The sequence below is a fragment of the Pogona vitticeps genome, chromosome 5 (assembly GCF_051106095.1).
Source record: "Pogona vitticeps strain Pit_001003342236 chromosome 5, PviZW2.1, whole genome shotgun sequence".
Taxonomy (NCBI): domain Eukaryota; kingdom Metazoa; phylum Chordata; class Lepidosauria; order Squamata; family Agamidae; genus Pogona; species Pogona vitticeps.
In genome coordinates, this window is record NC_135787.1 from 45422483 (window position 1) to 45446267 (window position 23785).

At 40.5% G+C, this 23785-nt stretch overlaps 1 protein-coding gene across 4 annotated transcripts in view; it reads right to left on the reverse strand.

Moving 5' to 3' along the window:
• Positions 1-560: 560 nt before the first annotated feature.
• Positions 561-23785, reverse strand: part of TMEM154 (transmembrane protein 154) — a 39560-nt gene continuing 16335 nt past the window's right edge. For 3 of the 4 annotated variants that reach the window (XM_020781344.3, XM_020781341.3, XM_020781345.3), the window contains 5 exons: positions 19304-19624; positions 13777-13804; positions 12586-12671; positions 9582-9639; positions 561-6126 (listed from right to left, as the gene is read on the reverse strand). In XM_020781344.3, coding sequence (XP_020637003.2) covers positions 6111-6126; positions 9582-9639; positions 12586-12671; positions 13777-13804; positions 19304-19610 — 495 coding nt within the window. In that variant the 5' untranslated portion in view covers positions 19611-19624 and the 3' untranslated portion in view covers positions 561-6110. The remainder of the gene's footprint in view (positions 6127-9581; positions 9640-12585; positions 12672-13776; positions 13805-19303; positions 19625-23785) is intronic. The other variant, XM_078394781.1, reaches the window with a different exon arrangement.

The following is a 23785-nucleotide window of genomic DNA, read 5'->3' on the forward strand; positions in this document are numbered from 1 at the left end:
CCCTTTGAAAGCAATGGGATAAATTCTTTACCAGTTCAAAGTCTGGTGTAAAATTTTCCCTGAGGTGGAGATGTAGTTAGAGTCCTGATGACCCAATTTCACAACCCAGACGAAAACAGAGTGGCTTCCAATCTCCCAGTACTAAACTGGAGTCCAGTTCAAAGCACCAAATCAGCTTCCCAGCTGAGCTGGGGGAAGCAAGTGCAGTCCTATATCAAACCATTATTTATAAAACAAATATATTGTAGAAGCATCACTATATTTCTGTGAAATATTATTGGTCATCTATCTCATTAGACATTAAATAATATACATATATGAAGTGAGTGTCTATAGCCAATATGGAAAGATGTATCTTCTTATTTCTATGTGTATCCTCAATTTGTTGTTACTACATTTGTTTGGGGGAAGAGAGTAACATACCTATTTTAGTTACACAAGACAAATAAACAGCTCATAGTAGAAAATGCACATTGATTTCTGTCTTGTAACCAGTGCTAGAATACAAAATGTACAGAGATGGAACTTCTTATAAACAGAATACGACAGAATCTAACAAGTTTCAACACAGTGAAATAATTTATTTTAGAAATGATTTAAAAATAATAATAATTACTTTTAGCAACAATAGTCCTGTCTAAGCCAGAAGCTATAAAAGGACCCTTACCAAACTGGTGCCCTTGTTATGTGTTCTACCACTTCTCCCATCGTCCACAGCCAACATGCCAGTTGATCTTGTTGCCCGGGAATGATCACAGAACGTTGACAAGGATACCAACCTACAGGAAGTCAGCTGCAAGAACTTGCATGCCACCCAAAACATTTAGTAAGTCCATAAATTCCACTGATACGAATTCCATTTATTTGCAATCCAAACAAATAATCAGAGTGAACTTTATAAAATGATAGTCAATGGCAAGTCATAAAGCTGGAAAAGAATCTACAATGATAGATGCATTCCAGTGTTTTCTGCATGAAGAGTGTTTTGAGTTTGCATCACTAGCATTTAATATTGACTTTGGCACACTCTCAAATGTGCTGTTGTCATGGGAAAATACTATAGAATGTAGAATATAAGCATATATATATATATAGTCTGCAGATAACCCTTATTGAATAATCTCAGAATTCTGATCAATCATACAATTGTTGGACCAGGAATTCTGACACCTGAACATGTCCCTAAGAGATCTATAGAGCTTTATAAACATCTAGGGAAAGATCAGAAGCCTATGTATATCACAGCTATTTAACCCTAAGAAGGGTTAGTTCCAGAATGAAACCAAACAATCCCTGAACAATCATATTAAAATTAATTTGAGTATCAGGGTACAAATTTTTTCAAGATTGCAATAATTCCACGCAGCATCAGCTTGTCTAATTCTGCATTGCTTCTATGTTCCATATGAACAAATACTTCAGAGTAACAAACTGAAATGTACTGAAAACATTCTTACAGTTCTGAGAAAAAACATAGGCACAAATACTTAAAAATACACCCTTGCAACTTTTGAAGTTACAGGTGTGATTGCCATCAAAAATTATTACAGTTATGAGAAGTTGCAAACAAAAATATATTCAAAGACAAAACTGAAGTCGTAGGCAAAATTTAAATCATGTTTCAAAATTATAAGAGCATACATTCTGAAAAGGCAAAAGCATATAGCCTATAAAAGCACATTGGGAAAGCTAATACATCTCTTAAAATACTATCTTTCTTATGAATGAAAACATATTAAAGAAAATGACTTTCTTAGCCTTTAAGCAGAAAAATTCTAAATAATATTCTCACCCAGCCACACCAGTTTTCTGACAGTTTGCATCTGTAGAGGGACATCCATGATAATTGTTCTTGGTATCCAATGTGTGTGGCATAGTATGAAGTTGCACTACTGTTTTGTATTGAATTCTTGTGTGTGTGTTGTTTCTCCCTATATTTATAATTCCTTTAGTGGTTTACACCTCCCCCCAATCTGTAAACAATGTCTTTTCTAGGGGCCTGGAGATCCAAGAAAAAAATTCCAATAGGAAATTGTATTGTTCTTGAAGAGAGTATAACTCCAGAAGTTTGTAACACAAGATCTGGCAAGCTGCCACTATGATAACATCATTGTTTCATCTACAATTCTACAAATTCTAGAGGAATAGGATAAAGCATTTCATGCTCAAGGATATTGTAACTCCTGCGTCCTGGAACACCAGAATATTGTGGCTCCAAGGTACTGGAACTACAAAGAATGCAAGTTATAGGACCTGCAAACTCCACCTCCATATTTACACATTGCAACATAAACAGATTCAGCAGTCAGGAATGTTATTGTTCAGTAACTTTGCTTGGAAGGAAAACTGGCCAATTGTTTTGAAATGTCTATAGTAAACTATTATTCAAGCCCCAATTTTAAAAGCTGTTTCATTTTCAGGGGTGCTCTTATATACCCCTCTAATAATTCTAGCACTTTATGCACATAAACTTTCAAACCTTGACGCAAACAGGGTAGCAGCAGTAATTTTAACACTAAATTGTGACTGGCATTTACAAACCTCATGAACAACATGGTCAAATCTTGTGTCTCCCTGTCTAGTGCCATCTTTCTTTATATAAAGGTGATTCAACCTTATCAATCTGCAAAATATCATCAGGAAGGAAAAAAAAAAAGGCTGGAGCTAGCACATTTGCACAATTGGGAAAGGAGTACGACAAGGCTGTATATTGTCCCCCAGCTTATTCAACTTATATGCAGAATACATCATGCGGAAGGCTGGACTGGAGGAATCCCAAGCCGGAATTAAGATTGCCGGAAGAAATATCAACAACCTCCGATATGCAGATGACACCACTCTGATGGCAGAAAGTGAGGAGGAATTAAAGAACCTTGTAATGAGGGTGAAAGAGGAGAGTGCAAAAAACGGTCTGAAACTCAACATCAAAAAAACTAAGATCATGGCCACTGGTCCCATCACCTCCTGGGAAATAGAAGGGGAAGATATGGAGGCAGTGACAGATTTTATTTTCCTGGGCTCCATGATCACTGCAGATGGAGACAGCAGCCACGAAATTAAAAGACGCCTTCTTCTTGGGAGGAAAGCGATGACAAATCTTGACAGCATCTTAAAAAGCAGAGACATCACCTTGCCAACAAAAGTCCGAATAGTCAAAGCTATGGTTTTTCCTGTCGTGATGTATGGAAGTGAGAGCTGGACCATAAAGAAAGCAGACCGCCGAAGAATTGATGCCTTTGAATTGTGGTGCTGGAGGAGACTCTTGAGAATCTCCTGGACTGCAAGGAGAACAAACCTATCAATTCTAAAGGAAATCAACCCTGAGTGCTCACTGGAAGGACAGATCCTGAAGCTGAGGCTCCAGTACTTTGGCCATCTAATGAGAAGAAAAGACTCCCTGGAAAAGACCCTGATGTTGGGAAAGTGTGATGGCAAGAGGAGAAGGGGACGACCGAGGATGAGATGGCTGGACAGTGTCTGCGAAGCAACCAACATGAATTTGACACAACTCCGGGAGGCAGTAGAAGATAGGAAGGCCTGGCGTGCTCTGGTCCAGGAGGAGGAGAGGAAGAAGATCTGAATCCTGATGGTTTATATCTAAAACAAGTGGCATTCATTGAGTTAAAGAAGGAATTTAGGTCCCGTGAAACCCAGAGCTTAAAAACTGCCTTTAGAAAATAATTTGTTGATTATTTCTCTGACTTCTTAATGGCTAGTTACTGTTATAATCTGAAAAGTAATTATTTACTTTCCTGTCTTTCAGAGTTGGCTCAAAAATTTGCTTTTAAGATACTTTATTATTATTTTTTAAATCTTAATGCTACAAGCTGCAGACCTATGGTATAGATGAACCTCCTCTCTCCCGCCTGTTTATTACATTAACAGCCACGATAGAGCACAAAGTAAAGAACTATATATTTTGCTTCAGTTTCCACAATGACAAAAGTAGTTAGTTACTATTAACCTACAAAATTAGAGAAGCTATCTTTTTAAGTTACACTGGTGTAAGAATATATCCAGCTTTGTATTACGCAGAATCTTCTATTGCACAGAATGAAAAAGTTACTCATTTCCCTCAAATGTTGAAAATTCTGTGATAAGAGTTACCGTACTTTTCCATGTATGAGACAATACTTTTGTCTAAAATTTTTAGACTAAAAAATGAGGGTCATCTTATACATAGACGTAAGCTGAGAAGAGAACTGTGCAATATGCAAAACTGTTCATACCTGGCCTCTGCAAATAGGCTTCCTCCAATCACTGAGATTTAGCTTTCTACAGTCAGGAGACTTACCTTCCTCCAATCATGAGCCTTATGAAATGACATCAGCTGATGCTGAACAAACTAATTGGAACACACCTTGTTGGAGGTGGAGCATGTAGGCAGTGCTCAGATGCAGCAGGGACAGTACTGGTATGTAAATGTTACCTAATTATTAAATAAAAATGTATTCTGTTTTATGTTTGAAATATTAATTTCTTAATTTGGGGTAGAAAAGTGGGGTCTTATACATAGGGGCATCTTATACACAGAAAAATACAGTAAATTGAACTGACAATCTTGTACACTTCACACACCTTAAAACAATGCAAAAAAATATATATGCTGTGACCTGATGTGTTCCTCTACAAAGCCCCTTCTAGTTTTGACTGAAAATTTAGGCCTAATTAATAGTCAGCAATTGATGTGGTGGCGCTGCGGGATAAACCGCAGAAGCCTTTGTGTGCTGCAGGGTCGGAAGACCAGCAGTCGTAAGATTGAATCCACGCGACGGAGTAAGTGCCCATCGCTTGTCCCAGCTCCCGCCAACCTAGCGGTTCGAAAGCATGCAAATGCAAGTAGATAAATAGGGACCACCTTGGTGGGAAGGTAACAGCGTTCCGTGTCTAAGTCACACTGGTCATATGACCATGGAAGATTGTCTTCGGACAAACGCTGGCTCTACAGCTTGGAAACGGGGATGAGCACCACCCCCTAGAGTTGAACACGACTGGACAAAAATTGTCAAGGGGAACCTATACCTTTACCTAATAGTCAGCACAAAACTCACAGATCCTCTAACAAACATAGATCTTTGTGAAGACTGTGGTGCAAGGTATTGAGAAGTGACAGCCATAACCTGAAGAGTTGCTGATATTGTATCTGCATTTCATCCTGACATGTCCTTCTATAAGAGCTTCCTTCTTCAATCTCTATTCTTCTTGCAGTGTGATCACCCAAGAAAATAGATTGCAGTTTGGACTGCTGGTTAAATTACAACTGTAATGTGGTATAATTCTCTCATAGTTTTTGAAGAAAAGAATTATAAGTACTTATCTTTGGTTAATTTCCAAGTCTTGTGAAACCATAAAGAATTTGAGCTAGACACTCACTTACAGGACATGCCAGTCAAAAAGCTAGGAAATGCGATAATTTTATTCTCTCAAATGGGAACAGTGCACTAAAAATAATGTCTTAACCCTCTCCTGGTACAATTAAAGTTAAGTGCCTTCTAGTGACTAAAATACTCAAGGGCAATATTCACAGAAATATCTTACAAGCATTGAAACACATCTGGTTATCTCCTGCTACCCAGTCCTATGGTTTCTCCTGGATGTTTTAAATGCTGCCCTTATTACATTCTTCTCCAGAATCAGTGTGTGTTTCTGCTGCTCTCATCAGGACAAATCTGTGTGAGGTATCATCATCATTACTAGAAAGAAAATGAAATGCCATTGGTGTGGGTTGTATTTGAAAACTGTGATTTAAACACGCAAGAGCAAAGAAATTCAGAGTCAAGGGTACAGTGACCTTTGAACTTACGAATATTAGCATAATGATGAGTCTTACAAAAACACCATCCTCATGTGAATAATACACAGAAGAAATGAATCACTCCAAGCAAAGTCTGAAAGGGGATTGTTCTCCAGTCGTTCCTGAATTTCACAACAGCATACATTGATATGAAGATCTCTGCTTTGCAGAGTCGATGTTGCCTTTATGTAGAACAGTGCCTGCAAGAGTGTACGTGGGCAATGACTGCTTGAGATGGAGAAGGTTGATGTCCACGCTTCCCAGGACCTCTGCTTTGTGTGCTTCTTTCTTTAATCCACATAATGCCATCTGGACCTCAAGATTCGCTGTCACTGTGTGGACAGTATTTTACAAAAATCATTAACTTGCATCTCAGCATTTGAGAACTGTAGTATTTTCTGAGAACCTGCCTAACCATATTGTCTCTTTTGTGGTTCACTCTTGGCCTGCAGTATATAGTCGAGGCCATAAACAGTGCCATTTTATGGACATTGAATGAGAAAGTGATGATATGTATCTGCATTTGACTAACTTCCACCGGTGTAAGAATATAACAAAACATTGTATTGTGCAGACTCTTCTATTGCACAGAATGAAAAAGTTACTTGTTTCCCTCAAATGCTGGAAATTCTGTGATAAAAGCAAAATTGAACTGGCAGTCTTCTACATTCACACACATTAAAACTATAAAAACTGTTATTGCTTTTTATCTGTTTTTCCACAAAGCCCCGTCTGGTTTTGCTAACAAATTAAAGTTGAGTAAAGACTGGAGAGCTTCCTTCTTCAGTCTTTACTCTTATTAGGATGTGATCACACTGGAAAATAGATCACAGTTCCGACCACCCATGGAGTAGCCTGGTACAATCTATCTCCCAGTGATCACACGATGCTGCAGCCCACGCTCGACCCATGCCCAAGCTGGACGTTTTGGGTCTAGTTTTAGGGTTTCTGCATTTGGGGACCAGGCTGGAGCAGTTCCCCAGCAGACAGAAGGGTCGCTTTCAGGGAGATCACTCCTGTTAAAGCAACTCTTTCCAGTGCAATCTGTCATGTGCCTTTGCAGCTGTCTGATCACACCTTAACTTCCTTCCTTTCCTACATTCTTCCCTTAACCCAGTCTGTCTGACTGTCTATAATGTCTAGTGTCAGCAACCTGATACAGTGATTTTCTCTCACCAGGACCTCTTTGTGCATTTTGGCCCCACATTTACATAATCTCAGGAGCTAGCATAGCTTTTTATAGGATGCTCTCAAGAGTCCATCATGAACCTAGGCGGCACAACTATTCCATACTGGGGATAGAGGGTGGCCAGACAGAATATAGTTTTGGATTTGCTGAAAGTGGATGGCAAAGAGTTTTGGCTGGCAGTTATACCACACGGACAAAAAAGGGCTTCCCTTCCCCCTAAATCATGATGCTGAAACAAAGAAAAGTGGGTGGAAAATCACAACAATATATATATTTCTGAGCCTCAGTATCCTCAGGTGCTTATATGGAACACACTACTTGTCATTCCTTAAAACAGCAATTTTTGAAAGTTGTCTGCCTGGGATTGAGCTGTCTTTTATCTTTCAGCCGCTGCCAGAGCTTTAGAAATTATGTTTTTGGATGGTGACTCCCAAGACTCCCACCACCGCAAGCATGAAAACTTGGAGGATCCTGGATATTTTGTTCAAAAAAACCTAATTTTTCCAAGCTCATATCCAATATGATATGATTGGCCTTCACTAGATTTTTGTGCAGTTCCAATGGGGAGTATAAGAATGTACTAAAAATCCTAAGTTGTAGTAAATATAAGTGCAGCTTTTTATTGGCAAGTTTTACCAGTGTATAGCTAATGGAGCATCATTTTAAGAAGGCTCAGTACCCCAAATCACCATTTGGGGTCTAGCTTTGCCACCTTGATCTACTAGTTTGTGCCTTGCTCCAGCCTATGAGACTTGGTCTTCTAGAAACAAAATCCAAAGTAGATCCCAGAAATTTGAAATATAACCCAATTTAATCCCTGCCGCTGAACTAGTTATAGCAGACTTGAACAGTTTGCTTCAGAAATGACTGTTTAGCAAATCATTGTCTGTCTCAAATGAGTACTATTTACTATTTATTTTAATTACTTTTAAAATATTCCACTTCTATCATAGTAAAGGAACTCAAAGTGGTAAAAAAAAAACAGCTTAAAGGTACATATGTTTTAAATCACGGTAAATTAAGATATTAATATTAATAGCAAAATACAATTAAACAATGTTAAAACATTGCTGGTTAAAACAAATGTAAAACTCATGATAATAAAAGATATGCCGCTTCCCTTACTCAAAATTTCAATCCTGCAAGGGCATTCCAAATTCAAAAGTCAGATTTAAAAGGAAGGTTTTCACCAATCCAGCCTCACATGAGAGGGAATTCCATAGACTAGAAGCAACCAATCAGCTTTTCTGATCCAACTGCACCTAAGAAGGTGCTATCTGCTTATACTGAAATTCTTTGAAATTACTGTACACTACAAAAATGGCAGAACCATTGCCTCCTAGAAGACTTTACTGAGACACCTTTGTTCTTTCATCTCACATTAGCAGTCTTTTAGGTGTGCTCATTTTCATGAGCATCTCTTTGTACCTTGCATCATATCAAAACATAGACCTGGTCCGTTCTTCGTGATAAAGAAGAGACATTGGCCTGCCCTGTTATCATTCATAATAAAGCAGAGCCACCTAGTGGTTACACTTACACTTCCTCTTTCCACCTCCCACTGCCTCCCATCCACCTAGTTTGCTCTTTGGCCTACAGAGCTGGAGAGTGAGGAGTCTACATTTTGCACTGACTTTTTGGACCACTGAGACTGAAGTAGGAGGGTAAATTCAAGCCCTACTCTTTTCCCCAGAACACAGTGACATCTTCAATCCCCCTAAGGACTTTTGTGGCTTGTGAGAGGCATATAGCTCAAGGACAACATTCACCAGGGAATAATTAGGAGGGGACTAAAGGGAGGTCCATGGTTCTATTCTTAGATGAACTCAAGATGTGATCAAAAACAAAGGTTATATATTTAAGAGCATTTAAGAGCATATTTAAGAACATTTGCCTTTTTTGGACTTCATCATAACTGTGATCATAAAGAATCACCATTTTCTTGTTAATTTAAAGTGTGGCTACAGTTTCTATAGGTCCTTACCTATGTTGGGTGGGATAATAGATTATGTAGACCAGAACATATGGTGGGCCAGAAGTTCCCTATTTCTGGTTTAAGACAAAGGGATTTGTGTCTTCAAATTATATGCAGCCTACTCCATAGTTTCATTTCATTCATTTCCTACAATAGTCACCCAGGATGCACAGACCCAGTGAGCTGGGCAGAAATACAATTAGTCCTGAGGACCAGTCGCCCTTGAGAAGACCTTGCATTTGTGATGGTGAATTCCATTATCAGTCTCACCAAAACAATTAATAAACTCTCACTTCTCTGTATTCTGATAATAATTGATTAATAAATCTATCCTGGTGATAGGGAACTTGTTGCCCTCCAGATGTTCTGAGCCAGAATTCCCATAACCTCTGCCATTGGCCAATGGCCATACTGTTTGTGGCACACAGAAGCTGTTGTCCAAGCCATTTACAACACCTCTCCGATTCTGTATTGTAGGCAACAAAGCAATGTTCTTCAACATAAAAGAAGCAAAGCAGATTTCAGAGTCGACTTCCATGACAGAGAAGGAGAGGTCACGGGTCCGAAGGGCCTATTGAGGTTGAGATCCCCTTTCAGAAGTATAACTGGGGAATTACAAGTACCTTAGGTTGGCAGTGCAGTCTTTTTCTTCTTTCACAGGAGGCAAATATTCACATTCTGCTAAAAAAAGATTGGAGACGGTGAAAGTATTAGCCCTGGGAATTTTAAGAATGTCTGCTCAATTCGAATAGCAATGACCACACAGTGGACTCCTGCAGGACATGGACATATTTTATTTTTAATATTATGTCTGCAGCCATCAGCCCTTTTTAAACCCCCTGTGAATATGTTAGAAGTCATAGTAACCTTTCCTTTATTTATTTCAGTGCATTCTCTATAGATATAAACAGTGCCCATCTCTAGCACTTTGCTTTTGTCACCAGCTAAAAATAAAATGGATAATAATAAACGGCCCAGCATACAATCATTTATTGTCACATCTGTTATTCTGCTGGATTACCAGCTGGTGAGTTTGGGTGTTGTTATCCTTTTCATGCTGTTGCCAGGTAGCACCCATCAAGTATTGTCAAGTCGGTCATGCACACCCAGCTTTGAAAACCACTGGGAAGGTCAATGCCTGACCCCACATAGAAAGACTGTCTGTGTATTTTGCCACATACCTGGAGGTGAAGCTTAGTGCAACAGATAAAAGATTGCACAGGCAACCTACTATGTGGGGCAGAGGATATTAGCACTAAAAAGTAAGCTAAAGATGGTTCTTTCTGGGGAAGGAATTCAAAAGGTTTGCCACTGGTTGAAAAGCAGGACTGAGTTCCTATTACTGAACAAGACACCATGGAAGATTCATGGAAAGGCCCTGAACGTTTTATTTTTTCTGAACATAATTCTCCTGAGGAGTTGGGTATTTTCCACACTACCATACATGTCTTAGGGTACAGGGAGCAGTTCAGGCTGGCGAGGAAAGGTTCTTGCCTCTGTGCCAAGAGATTGGACTTAGTTAATTCAGTTCTTCAGTGGAATTCAGTTCTTAAAAATACCTCTGGTTTATAACTGTGGGATATTGGGCTTCTGAGCTCGCAGTTCAAAAATCCAGGAAATGGCATGATATTGCTACATAATGTTGTGCCGAGAAGAAAAAAGATTTCAAGTTTTACATAGCAGGGATGGGGACTTGAGTCATGGGACTTGCTGTCAAGTCAGACTTAAGTCACACCAGTGACTTGACTTGATTTTTTTTCCAAGGACTCAGACTCAGCTCATGACTTGACACTTTAATAGGTGATTCAGACTTGGGGTTTGGGACTCGGGACTTGGTACCAAAGAGTCATACTCGGGCTTGGGACTCGGACCCAAAGACTTGCCAACATCCCGTTACATAGCAAAAAGCAGCCTGAATATTGAAAACACCAATGGGTGGAGCTGCTTTCTTGTAAGAGTAGCCTGATATCTGCATAGTCACACATAACACGTGTGGCACCATGTGCAGGCTTCCCCTTTCTCAGCATGTCTTTTATATATACAGTGGTGCCTCGCTTAACATCGATAATCAGTTCCAGGAAAATTGCCGTTAAGTGAAAACATCGTAAAGCGAAAATAAAAAGCCCATTGAAACACATTGAAAACCTTTCAATGGGTTCCAGTGGGCTTAAAACTCACAGTCCAGTGAAGATCCTCCATACGGCGGCCATTTTCACTGCCTGTATAGCAAGGAATCTTTCCCTAAACACAGCGGGGAGCTATTTTATTTACCCAGCGGCCATTTTGAAACCGCCGATCAGCTGTTGAAAAATCATTGTTTTGCGAAGAATTGATTCCCGAAGCAGGGAACCGATCATTGCAAAGCGAAATTCCCCCATTTAGACCATGGTTTTGCGATCTCAAAAAGATCGTCGTACAGCGATTTCATCGTAATGCGGGACAATTGTTAAGCGAGGCAGCACTGTAATCTGAGCTAGGTTCCGGCTATACATGGTTTTTAGAATCTTCCACTAAATATTACTTAATTCTTCCCAACAGATGCCCATAGAATATGCTTTACTGGGGAAAGGTGAGAAAGTGACTTTCCAAGGATACCTGATGAATTAACACCTCACTTCTGATGTTGGAATTAAACTCATGTTTCTCATGTTCCAAGACAATATTCCATACCAGGGTTAAAAAAACTTGTAGCCTGCCATGTGTTGCTGAACTCTAATTTTGATCACCTTCAATACTGATTATAATGACAAGGGCTGATGGGACGTGGTTGAACAACATCCAAAAAAACTGTGCATTCTCCACATTTCTTCTATACACGAAGGCTTGGAGACATTACTTTCCAGAGCTCCTCAGTAAGAATGGCTACGGGCTATGCTGGTCAGGGGATTCTTTGCCTACGTACTGTAGCTTTTACAATCTTTCCAACACTTATGTTTTCTCTTTCCCAAATGCCAAACATTTTGTGACTTTCTTGGACAAATAAGCTGAAACCACATTCTGGGAGCAGAATAATTTGATTTAACACACAGTAGTTGAGGTAAACATGGATGACGATGAGAATGAGGAGCCGGGAAGCACAGCAATAAAAGTAATTTGGACATGTTCAGTTCTCTTCTAGTTTGGACAATAATCCCAACTTGTCATCTGTTTAAAAAAGAAACAATGTGTTTTATTCCAGATAGTGAAGGGTAAAAAAACATTGGCAGGAAAGGAGCAATGTGGTCATAGCAACACATCGGAAAGATGATCCTGGAGGCAGTGCTGAAGAGAAGACACTAAGAGCCATGAGTCAACAATGAGGAAGCATATTACAAATTAATACCAACCTCTGTGCCTGCTTTCTGTCAGAACACATGCCAGTCTCAAGAGAGAGATTTAAAATATCACAAACACATTGTCAAAATAAAACCATAGAATCTAAATGAACACTTTTGCTGTTTAAAAATATGAATCTTCCCATAGCTAGAGTAATTCTTTTCCTGCCATTTGCTTCTCTGACTATTTTAGCATTTCAGAATATGAACTAAAATATGTCTTAGAACTCTCAGCCAAGGCAAAGAGGTGGGGAAGGGGACAGAGATATAAGAAATGAAAAAGGTCTGAGAATAGAATAGGGTAAATACCAACCATTTCGTTTTAAGCTGTTCATCCATTTATCAAGTTCTTCCATCTCTATTTCCATAACAGAGGGTGTGTCCTCTTCAAAGATGGGACTAAAGAAGCAAACAGAAATATATTTTGAACCATGTAGTTTTAAATTGTTTGCATTCAGGCAGAGATTTTCAATTCCATTTTTATAATTAGCTGTATATTACCTCATTTATTTGCATCTTTACCTGCCAGTGAACATGCTGGCTGGAAGAACTGACTTTATATTAAGACCATGGTTCCCAGCCTTGGGTAATCCAGGTGTTCTTGGACAGCACATCCCAGAAGCCTTCACTACCAACTGTGCTGGCAAGGTTTTCTAGGAGTCACCGTCCGAGAACACCTGAGTTACCCAAGGTGGGGAACCACTGTATCAAGAGACTGATATTAGACTTGAGGACTTGGATTTTGGAGGATTCAATTGTGGAATGGGATTAGATTTTCAATGACGGCACCTAGAAGTCCTATAGCTGGTGGATTTGATTCTGAGTGTCGTAATACAAAAGAAAAAATAACTTCTCCAAAGTTCATTTCCAGTAATAATGGAACTAAACAAAGAAGGCAGGAATGAAGGTCTGCAAGTAGCGTTGAGATGCCTTTGGTGGTGGAAAGTGGGTCATGCTTTTAGAAAATGAATGAAATCAATTTATTTGATATCGTGATGGCATCAATTAGTCAGTAAATTGGTTGGAAATTGGATCCAATTAGATGGGAAATATCTGTGTAACGCATCTATCTCACCCTCAAGAACCAGACAATTTGTAGTCATAGTAAAGAACACAGGAGTCAGACCGCTGGTCTATCTAGCTCAGCATTGCCAAATTTGATGGGTAACATCTCTCCAGGGTTTCAAACCTGATTATTTCCCAGCCCTACCTGGAGATGCTGAGAATCAGGGACCTTCTCATCAAAACAGGTGTTCTATTATTCAGCTGTGGTTCCAGTCAATACAGCACCTGGTATTTCCTGGTGCCCCCCCCCCCCCATTCAAATATAACCAGGCCTCACCCTGCTTTTCTCCCCAGATCAGAGGAGACTAGGCACATTCAGGTGCTATTCTGGAGTCAATGTGCCTCTTAGCTATTAAAAAAACACCATAAGCCCTCAGCAACTGAGATGGGAGTCTATTACATATGAAATAACACAAAACAATTCTGTAAATCTCCTTACCTTTTGCAGTTTTCACTTCCAAGTTCATCTGAAATGAAATTGAATATTCTTAGGAAAAAAGAAAGGTGGGAGTTTGAAAAGACAACAGCTATATAGCTTTCCAAGCAGTTGGGTGAGGAGGAATTATTTCTCGTGGCCTCAGGCACATTATAAGACAGCCCACATAATACTCTTCAAATACTGTGTCTTCAGCCCAGAAATAATTGCACATAGGCAGCATGAGCCTTGAGGCAATATGTATTTCCCTGCTTCAAAAAGCAGCAGTGAAAACCATTTTCCCCTTTAAAGTACTGTGGTTCCATAGCATCTCTTTCAGCAGGCTCAAGGCCATTCCTTTTGAGCAATTGTCCTCTGTAGTACAAAGCAAACTGGAACAGGAATACAGTCAAATTCCCTGGTTCCCAAAGTCCCTCTGAGTCAAGAACAGAGCTGCATCTGCCACCCAGACAGTCCTCAAATCCTAACCCAGTCTTTGATTTGGTAGGAAGGGTTTTTCTAACCACCAGTTTCAAAGAAAGGTTCTATCACCAGCTCTTCTAACTTCTGTATCAGGAAGCAGGAGGAGGTACCATCTTACCCTTTCTCTCAAACAGCAAAATGGCTTGGGTGGGCCCTGGTGGACTGCTTCCACAGACCTGTTTTCCTGCTTGCCCTTCTAATGCAGGCACACATCCTGTGGGGAAGTGCATCGCAGAGATCTGCACACTAGTCCACACTTCCTGTGCCTTCATCCAGCCTACTTGGTGCTTCAGAAGTTCGAAGAACTAGTTGTATGACACAGAGGAAAGAGCCAGATGGACCACCTGGTTCCTGAAATCTGCACTTAAATTGATCCATTCACATTGGTGGTGACCAGAGACACCCTTCCCATTAGGCACCTCTAGTGCAGATGCGGGGGAGGAGTACAGAAGTGGCAGCATTTTGGGAGACAGATTTCTATGTGTGTTGTAACCTGCCCTGAACTGTCAAAGTTAGCCTTCAGTTCTTAGATACAGCAGTTATTCCTCTCTTGTGGCCAGGGATCAAATAAGCGGCCATCTGAGCTGGCTTCCAGAGGGGAAACCATCTTGTCTTTACCCCAGTCAGCAAAATGTCTGGGGCCAGTCTTGGTAGTGTCAGGAAAACAAGGCTCCCTACTCAGTCCTACAGGGCTGTTCTATCCAAATGCAAAGTATCTGTTCTTAGGTAGATCCTTCACTTCTGAACAATTACCTGTATTTATTAGAATATGGAAAAAATAGTTTGGAATTACATCCTTCCTTTGTATAGATGACTGGACCATACAAGGTAATTTAAAAAAATGACACATGTAGAAGGCTGAAGTATTGTGAAGAGATATAAAAAGGATATTTAAGCCCAAATTGAAATTAGTAACTGTGGTAAATTTAAGAAGCTGACTGCAGCTTAAATGCATTAATATTCAGAACATGGCAGAAAACAGGAGACTGGAAGCAGTACATTCCTTGAGGCTAGCAGGTTCCAACAGCGAAGGCAACATAATGAAAAGTCAACAGTCACCATAAAAACTGTTTACTTCAACATCACCTAATGCCATACATCTGCAGTGCGCCTGTTTCATGAACAGAGGCTGTATGAGATTGCAGATAAGGGGCAAGTTTTTAAAAACATGCAAACACCACAAACCTGGGGAGGATTGGAAAGCATTTGAAATCACAGAGCAGCAGAGGAAAATAAATAAAGTAGAGAATAACTGACAGGAACCGCATAGGTGGAATAAACACCAGATAGGATAAATACAGAAAACTCACATTCATTGGCAACTAGGAGGCAGTATTAATGAGGGCAACCGTTTTAGAGAAACAGAAGGGATATGCGTATTTTATACCTATCAGGCTATCTGAGGATAGAAAAGGGGTTTTTGTTTGTTTGCTTTCTGTTTTTTAAATAAACTGAGTACAGCTTTTCCCAGCTGAAAAATTCCCCGCCATTTTCCTTTGTTTATTTTGCTGCGATATATCTGGAATGTAGGAAAAAAATTCAATGCACGGCACAAGGATAAAGAAAAGCAGTTAGTTCATTGTGTGTTTCATTTACATGGTCATCTGAAGATGGCCTTGTGTCATTCCATTAATTTGAAGGTCGAAAAAGACCGCACCGCACTGTTGCATAGGTCTGTAACTGGAGTCCAACAGATCCCACAGGCTTCAATGCAGTCTCTCCTATAACCTGTGGTTTAAAATCTTTTTGAAAGTAAGCTTTGCCCAGATCTTGGAAAAGGTACTATTCTAGATGACACAAAGGTATTACTGGGAGGGTTGTACTACAAGTCCCAGAATCCCAGAGGCAGCATGATCTGTAGTACAAAATCCTGTTTACTTCTAACAAATTGGGAAAAGTGCATTTTTGGACTACATAATATAATTCTATATGTTTTTGGTCATGCTGCCTGAGGGATTTTGAGAACTTTAGCCCCCGTGATCTTTTTAATTTCATTTAATGAGAGTACTAATTAGGGAAAGAGGAGAAGAGTGTAACAGAAAATACAACTCAAGTATTTGCTAGTATTATACATTTTCCCGGAGGGACTGAAGATACAGTATAGTGGGAGTTAGATAATGGCTAAATTCCTGTTGTGCAGTTACACAAATGGTGTAACATTTAGACTTGAACTGCTGTTAAGTCAATAAATATCCATATACGTTATCTGTTGCATACTGTGTCATGTGACTTGGTGTGCAACAGATAATGTCTACAGAGATGTCTTCACTTATGGCAACTTGTGTCTAAAAGTAACACTAACTGCAACAGGATTTCAGCCAATATGTTTGCAAAACGTCAGAATATTTTAATGTCTCGTATCTGTGTGCATCCAATTGTCATCTAAAGTCATTCCTATATTATTGGTCCTTAATGCCTTAGAATGTACTTTCCAAAGACTTTGCCTACATTCACTTCCGGTTGTGTAGTATGACAGAAGTGTCACAAAGGGAAACATCTGGATTCTTGGACTGTGTCACTCTTTGAGTGCAGGGTGCATAATCTCAGCACAAACCGGGGCCATTTTTCAGATGACCTGGCAGGCCAAGGGGAAAGAGGACAAAGGGGCTAATTTGCATCTTATTTTTATTTTTGCTGCTTAAGAAAGGAAGTTGTCTTTTTTTAGGTTAAACTGAAAAAGCAAAACCTAGCCAGATCAGCAGAGACACCTATAGATAAGTCAAAATGTCCATCTAATTCCATGGCTTTTTTTCGAGGCAGGCGATGTGTCACATACATAGTGGAGGGATCACTGAATCCCATGGAAAAATATTCATTCTGCAGTGGTAACAGGGGTCGGGGGTGGGGGCTAAGAGAAAAAAATGAAAAAATGAGGTAATTTGAAACAGAAAAGGAACATATTATGTTTCTAATGATTAAAGTAGCTTGTACTGTTACCTCGAGTGTCAGAGAAAGTCTCAAGATAATTTCCTCCTTCTGTTTACCATCATCATAAGTAGCTTGGAAGTTAAGGAGAACAGATGTGATTCTATTACCTTTCATGTTCTCTTTGCTCAGCTGCCAAACAACTAAAAATCTGCTCCCCGGTATACTTTGAATTTTGCATTACTTATTTACTCAGTAAATATCCTTTTTTAAATCTTGAAATTCTTGAATCTTACACATACCATTTTGGAGTTACATTTTAGTGGGAGGGAGAGGGGAGAGAGAGAGAGACAGAATCTAATGGAAAAAGAAGGGCTGATGCTTTTTTTACTTTGTTGAGAGGCAAAAAAAGGAACCCAAACACTGGATCTCTGCCCAGATTATACTGAGAAAGAAAGTCAGTGGGTATCCTGAGGAAACAACAGCACTTTAAAAGCATCTTTAAGAAAAGAAAATACTCGTAGAAGCATAAATTGCTAGCTGGCTTAATCAGAGATTCCCTGTATGACATCTGGTGGTAGCATCTGGAAAGTGCAAGTATCGTGCTAGTAGTAAGTGAACAGAACATAATAATAAGCGGAAAGGGAATCCTCCTCACTGAGATCTAGTAACTTGAGATTTCAATCTTTCTTAAATTTCTCTCAGAGGAAGAACTAGGTTCACACAGTTTATTCTATTACAGGGACAATGGGGTGACTAGTACACATGGCAAGGACATATGCTTATAGATACAGTATACACTGATGAAAAAGGTGTCCCACTGAAAGGATGTTTTCATAAAACAGATTTTAAGGTTGTGTAGCTTAACTACTGTTTCCACAAGATAAAAAATATCCATGAGTTTGAGAGACCAGAAATGATTTGAAGACATAAATGTATGCCTACTATTTGTGACGTTGTCATATCCAAGAAATCCAGAATTAAGTAAGACACAAGCATGAGGCTTTAGGAAGCAGCTGTACTAGAAAAGGAATCAGTAGCCCCCTAATACCACTGGAGACCCTGGGATCCCCAAACCTGAGACCATGTGCCAAGGCAAACACTGGTAGCCCTTGAGCTTAGCTCTAGCAGCACACTATTCCTGAAGAGTTCCATAGCCCTAAGAACTGGTGCATCAATGGCAACAGCTTGCTCAGCTCTTGGAGAGATGGAGGAGTGTATGGCTTCAAGTCAGGATGGAAAGAGGTAAAGCCTAGGAGGGGGTAATCGAAACCCCCCCAAAATACAAGGCTTCCATTGAGCCCCCAAGTTTGTTGAACCACATCACTCACTTGGAGGTCTCTTACACAGAGCAACATCCAGTCTGTCTTGCCACCTTGCATCTTCCTACTGTTGGCTAGAACACAATGGACACCGAATCAGAGAAGATGTGCATGCAGGCTGCCTCCGAGCATCTCTGGTGCCTGTTTGCTATTGAGGGTGGAGTTGCTAGGTGTACCCAATTCCTTCCCAGGTTTAGCCATTGTGAGATTCTGGTAAATCTATACAGAAGGTTGAAGTCTTCTCACCCTTTCAACCATATGTTTAGTGAATGTGCAGAAGCACTAGGAGTCTTTGTTGGTTGACACCCTGCCAAACCTGTCCACAAGAGTGCCCCTTTGTGTGATAGCTGAAGGGTAAGAATGGATTCTTCACATACAGAATGGTATACTCACAAGCCTTGGCTTCATAATTAGAAACTTTGGTGCACTCATGGTTCTAGAGCATCATCTATGTCCTACCATGCAATCTACGTGCATGATGCCCATGGATGGGAGAGACATGCTGTGATTATTATCAGCAGGCCTGATTCATTCAAGCCTATTATTTTCAGTGAGTCAAAAAACAAAAAAACCCACCCCAGACTTCAGAAATTTCTTGTGAATAAACTTCCAGCATTACTGGTATATCCATGTTATATTGGCCCATTCCCACCTTCAGCCAAATATAGATGCTTCACATTCACACACTCATTAAAATACTGTACAGTATATAGTTTCGATTTGATTCAAACATTACCTTGGACAAGCGACTTTTGGGGGGGGGGGCAGGAACTACAGTGCTAATGGCTTTTGGAAGCTGGAGTCCAAAAATGTAACTTGTCCAAACTTTGCCTTTCCCATAAAGATCCATGCAACATTACCCAAGGCATGCCAAGAATTACCTTGTTTAGATTGTTTCTGGTTCCGGCGTCTGACAATAAAGATGACCAGCAGAACTAACAAGATGGAGAGCAGCGCTGCAGGGACGCCAAACATCACAGCCGGATGCAAGCCTGCTGATTGCATATCAGTAGGTTCTGTAGTGGTGGTGCTTCCCACTTCAGAACCCTCTGCTTCTGCTAATGAGGTGCCAGCGGCCTGTCCATCTTGATCGCTAGTTGTCAAAAATGCAACGGAAGAGGTAAGTCCCAATGTGGCCATGGTAGTAGATAGCAATGGACCATCCCCGGAACTTGCTTCTTCTGCCATTGTTGTAGATGAGCCTGTCAAATGAGGAGAAACAATAGCTACTTGTCACTTTTACTTAGGGGACTGAAAGTAAAAATCAGTTGTTACACATGTAATTTCAAAAAGTGGCATTTTATTTTGGACTCCATCTTCTTCTTTGGTCATTTAGCTTCTCTTTCTTCTCTTCTTTTCATCCTGCACAAACAAGAGAACAGACAACAACTATCGGATCGCCTCTGTGAAAGCCTTTGAGAACACAAGAGATGGTCTCTCCCAACTATCTCCTATGCTGGAGAGAGCAGAAGTGTAGACTGAGCATGGAGGGAGAATTACTGTAGCCAAGCAAACATTTCTAATGTCTGATTCTCTTTCTATTAGCAACACTCCTTCCCTCCTCAGGTGTACAACTTACCAAAGTTCAAATGGACTGGACAATGAGTCTCTGTTTCATGCAAATGACCTATTCAATGCATTTTAGTTTGTCTATTAGTAGTATTAGTAGTATTAGTAGTATTAGTAGTATTAGTAGTATTAGTATTATTATTATTATTATTATTATTATTATTATTATTATTATTATTATTATTATTATTATTATTATTATTATTATTAGTAGTAGTAGTAGTAGTAGTAGTAGTAGTAGTAGTAGTAGTAGTAGTAGTAGTAGTAGTAGTAGTAGTAAACTCCAGCCAAAGTCAAAATTATAAAAACATTGACTGGTATTATATAACAGAGTTTTAACCAAAAACCTAAGTTTCTGTTAAATATCGGCTCAGTATGTATGCTGTTCCTAATATTGCTTTTTTTGTAGCTCTGATGGTATGATTTCTGATATCTGCAACAGAGTATAGTACTGTGTGAAATTTCTTGATATTGTTCCCAAAGCCCCAGTGACTACAGGGACCACTGAAGTGTTTTGATTGCCAGGTCTCTGTACTTTGTTAGTTTTTCCAGTTCTTTATTTTCAACTCTGGCATCTCCTAGAATTGCAATGTCAGTGATCTGGGCATTTCTTCATTCTGTTACTACTGTGTCTGGTGTGTTATGTTCAAAGTGTCAATCCATGATGATGATGATGATGATGATGATGATGATGATGATGATGATGATGATGATTGATGTCCACAACAGCAAATGAACACATGGGGATCATTCATCCATTTTGCCATTTCTTCTTTAGACAAGCATGGATATTGGAGCACACCAAAGAATTTTAGGAGAGCAGCCTGAGCTTTACAGACTACAGCAAAGCCTTTGACTATGTGACTCATCAAGAGCTATGAATTGTTTTGAAATAAATAGGCGTGTCTCAGCACTTGATTGTCCTGATGTGTAACCTGCATTGTAGACAAGTAGGTACGATTTGGACAGAATATGGAGAGACAGAATTGTTTCCTATAGGCAAAGGTGTCAGACCTGGCTGCATTTTATCTCCCTGTCAAACCTTTATGCAGAATATATACTGAAAGCTGGATTAGATTCAGAAGTCAATGGAGTAAATATTGGTGGAAGAAACAAATACCTTAAGATGTGCAGGTGACATCATCTTAACGGCAAAAAGCAACAATGACTTCAAACAATTTTTTGAGAAAGTAGAAGAAGAAATGCCAAAGCAGGATTGTAGCTGAATGTTAAGAAGACAAAAAGTACAATGATTGAAGAACTAAAAAACATTGCTGTTGACAATGACGAAATTTTGTATTCCTTGGTTTAGTCATAAATCATAATGGGGACTGCAACCAAAAAATCAGAAGAAGACTGAGACTTGAAAAAGCAGCAAAAAGGATCATCAAATTTAAGAATGTCACTGGAGACCAAGGCCAAGATAATTCATACTCTTATATTCCCAATTACTATATACAGGTGCAAAAGCCCGAAAGTGGGAAAAAAAATGATAGGATGAAAATTGATTCATTTGAAACATGGTGTCAGAGGAGAGCTGTCTTACTATGGTCACATATTAAGACGGAAGGGCTCTCGGGAAAAGGCAATAATGCTGGGAAATGTTGAGGGCAGTAGGAAAAGAGGAAGACCAAACATGAGATGAATTGACTCTCTAAAGGAAGCCACAGGCTTGAGTTTGCAAGAGCTGAGCAGGGCTGTTGAGGACAGGACATCTAGAGAATGCTAATTCACTGGTTCTTTACCTTTGTTACTCAGATGTTTTTGGACTGCAACTCCCAGAAGCCTTCACCATCAGCTCTGCTGGCTGGGGTTTCTGGGAGTTGCAGTTCAAAAACACCTGAGTAACAAAGGTTAAGAACCACTGTGCTAATTCACAGGGTTACCATACGTTGGAGGCAACTTGACAGCACATAGTAGCAGCAGCAGCAATAGCAATCCACATATAACTTACATAAACTAGATTTGTTTGAAACTACTCAAGACAAAGATCTTGAGTCACAGTGGAGGACCTTGGGATAAATCAGCTATCTTGCTGAATAGGAGGCAACCCTTTCTTCTCTGCTCACATGTATTGTCCAAGAAAGAACACTGATAATAGATAATTCTCTCCAAAGTATCAAATTCAGAAGGCATTCCGAAAGCTTGATGTTATGGTTGGCAGGATGTAAATATTTGTTCCTGCCTTCAAGAGCAGCACATACTTCAGACACTTTATAAATTAATTGCTCCCAAAATAACTTCAGTCTAAGCCATTTCATTCTCCCAGTTGTGCTGCCAGACTGCTAGGCAGGGGTCGGGGAGGAAAGATAAAAATAAGCAACAGTTGGCTGCTGCTGTAAATCCATAAAGATCTCAGAAGTCTGCCATCTACGTGCCTCTTGCTAGTACCTTCCCCCCTCTGTGCTTGACAGTGACATCATCATGTCAAATGAGGTCACAAAGATGTGTGAAAAAAGCAATTTAACAGTGACTGCATTACAGATAACACTGGGGGAGAAATCAGACTTATTAGTATTCAATAGAATTCCATGGTAGCTTAAATGCCCAGGGACCAGGATGAGGGAATGTATGGTAGTCTAGATGTTGGATGGCAAGCAGCATCATGATGGATGATACCAACACTTGGATGGCCACATCTTCCTCATCCTTGCTTGGGCAGAAATCACAGATTATCCAGTGCTTTCTGAAAATAGGTACAAAACTGCCTGTTTCGCATGTCTTCCTTTAATTCAAATCCTTGCAGGATGTGGAGCAGTAGTTGTCAGCTCACCAGCCAGCCAGCACTCAAGGGCTTCCTGCCACTATTGACAATGCTGGGGTCCAGGAAGTGGGGAACAAGGAGCCACTGGAGTTGCCCACCCCCAGAAAAAGCAACATTGACAGCTGGCCAGTGCCAAGGGGTCCAAGGAGCCTTGCTGGCACTGGCTGGCCAACGACACTGTTCTCTCCTGAGAGGCAGCTCCAGCATCTGTGGGTTTTCTGCTGCATGTTAAGCCCCAGTGTCAAAAGTAGCTGGGAAGCCCCACAAGAACTGGCCAGCCCAGACGGAAGCTCTGGTGTTATTTAAAAAGGGGACCAATGCCCACTTTTAAAAACCACACCAGAGCTTGTATCATGTGAGTTTCTGTAAAGTGACTTCAATCCTTTCAGAAAGTGTACTTGTGCTCTGAGTGGGATACAAGTGTAAATCATTCTCTTTCCAAATCTTTAGGGCAGGGATCTCAAACATGCGGCCCGGAGGCCATTTGTGGCCCGCTGGATGATAGTTTGCGGTTCCGCCTTGCCTGCCCCCCTGAAGTGCCCACATGTCCTCTGCTGTCAAGAGTACAAAAAAAAAAAAAGCCAAGCCTCGCTCACCGGCTGCAGTTCCAGATGGAGGGTGCAAGAAGCACTGTCTTGGGGGAGAGCCGGCAAGCGAGGTGCGCTGCCAGCCCTTTCCCCCAAGACCCTGAGCTACTGCTGAGCGATGCCTGAGGGCGGAGCTCACTCCCAGCCTGTCCTCAAAGAGCACCTCCAACAGCACCGCCAACAGCAGCCGCCGCCGCCGCCACCTCTTCCAGGGAAGCGGCTCTCTGGCTCTTTTTTATCTCTCAGCACCCCCAGCACCAGCTCGGCCAGCGGCCACCTCAGCACCCAGCGGTGCTTCCTCTTTCTACTCCTACTCCTCCTTGGAGCCCCAGCCAGGCTAAGGAAACTCCTGGGCGGCTTCCTTGGGCTCTTGCTCCACTTGGCGGAAAATCTGATGCGGCCCAGCCTCACCCAGCCTTTGCCTCCAGCGGCCCCCAGGTAAA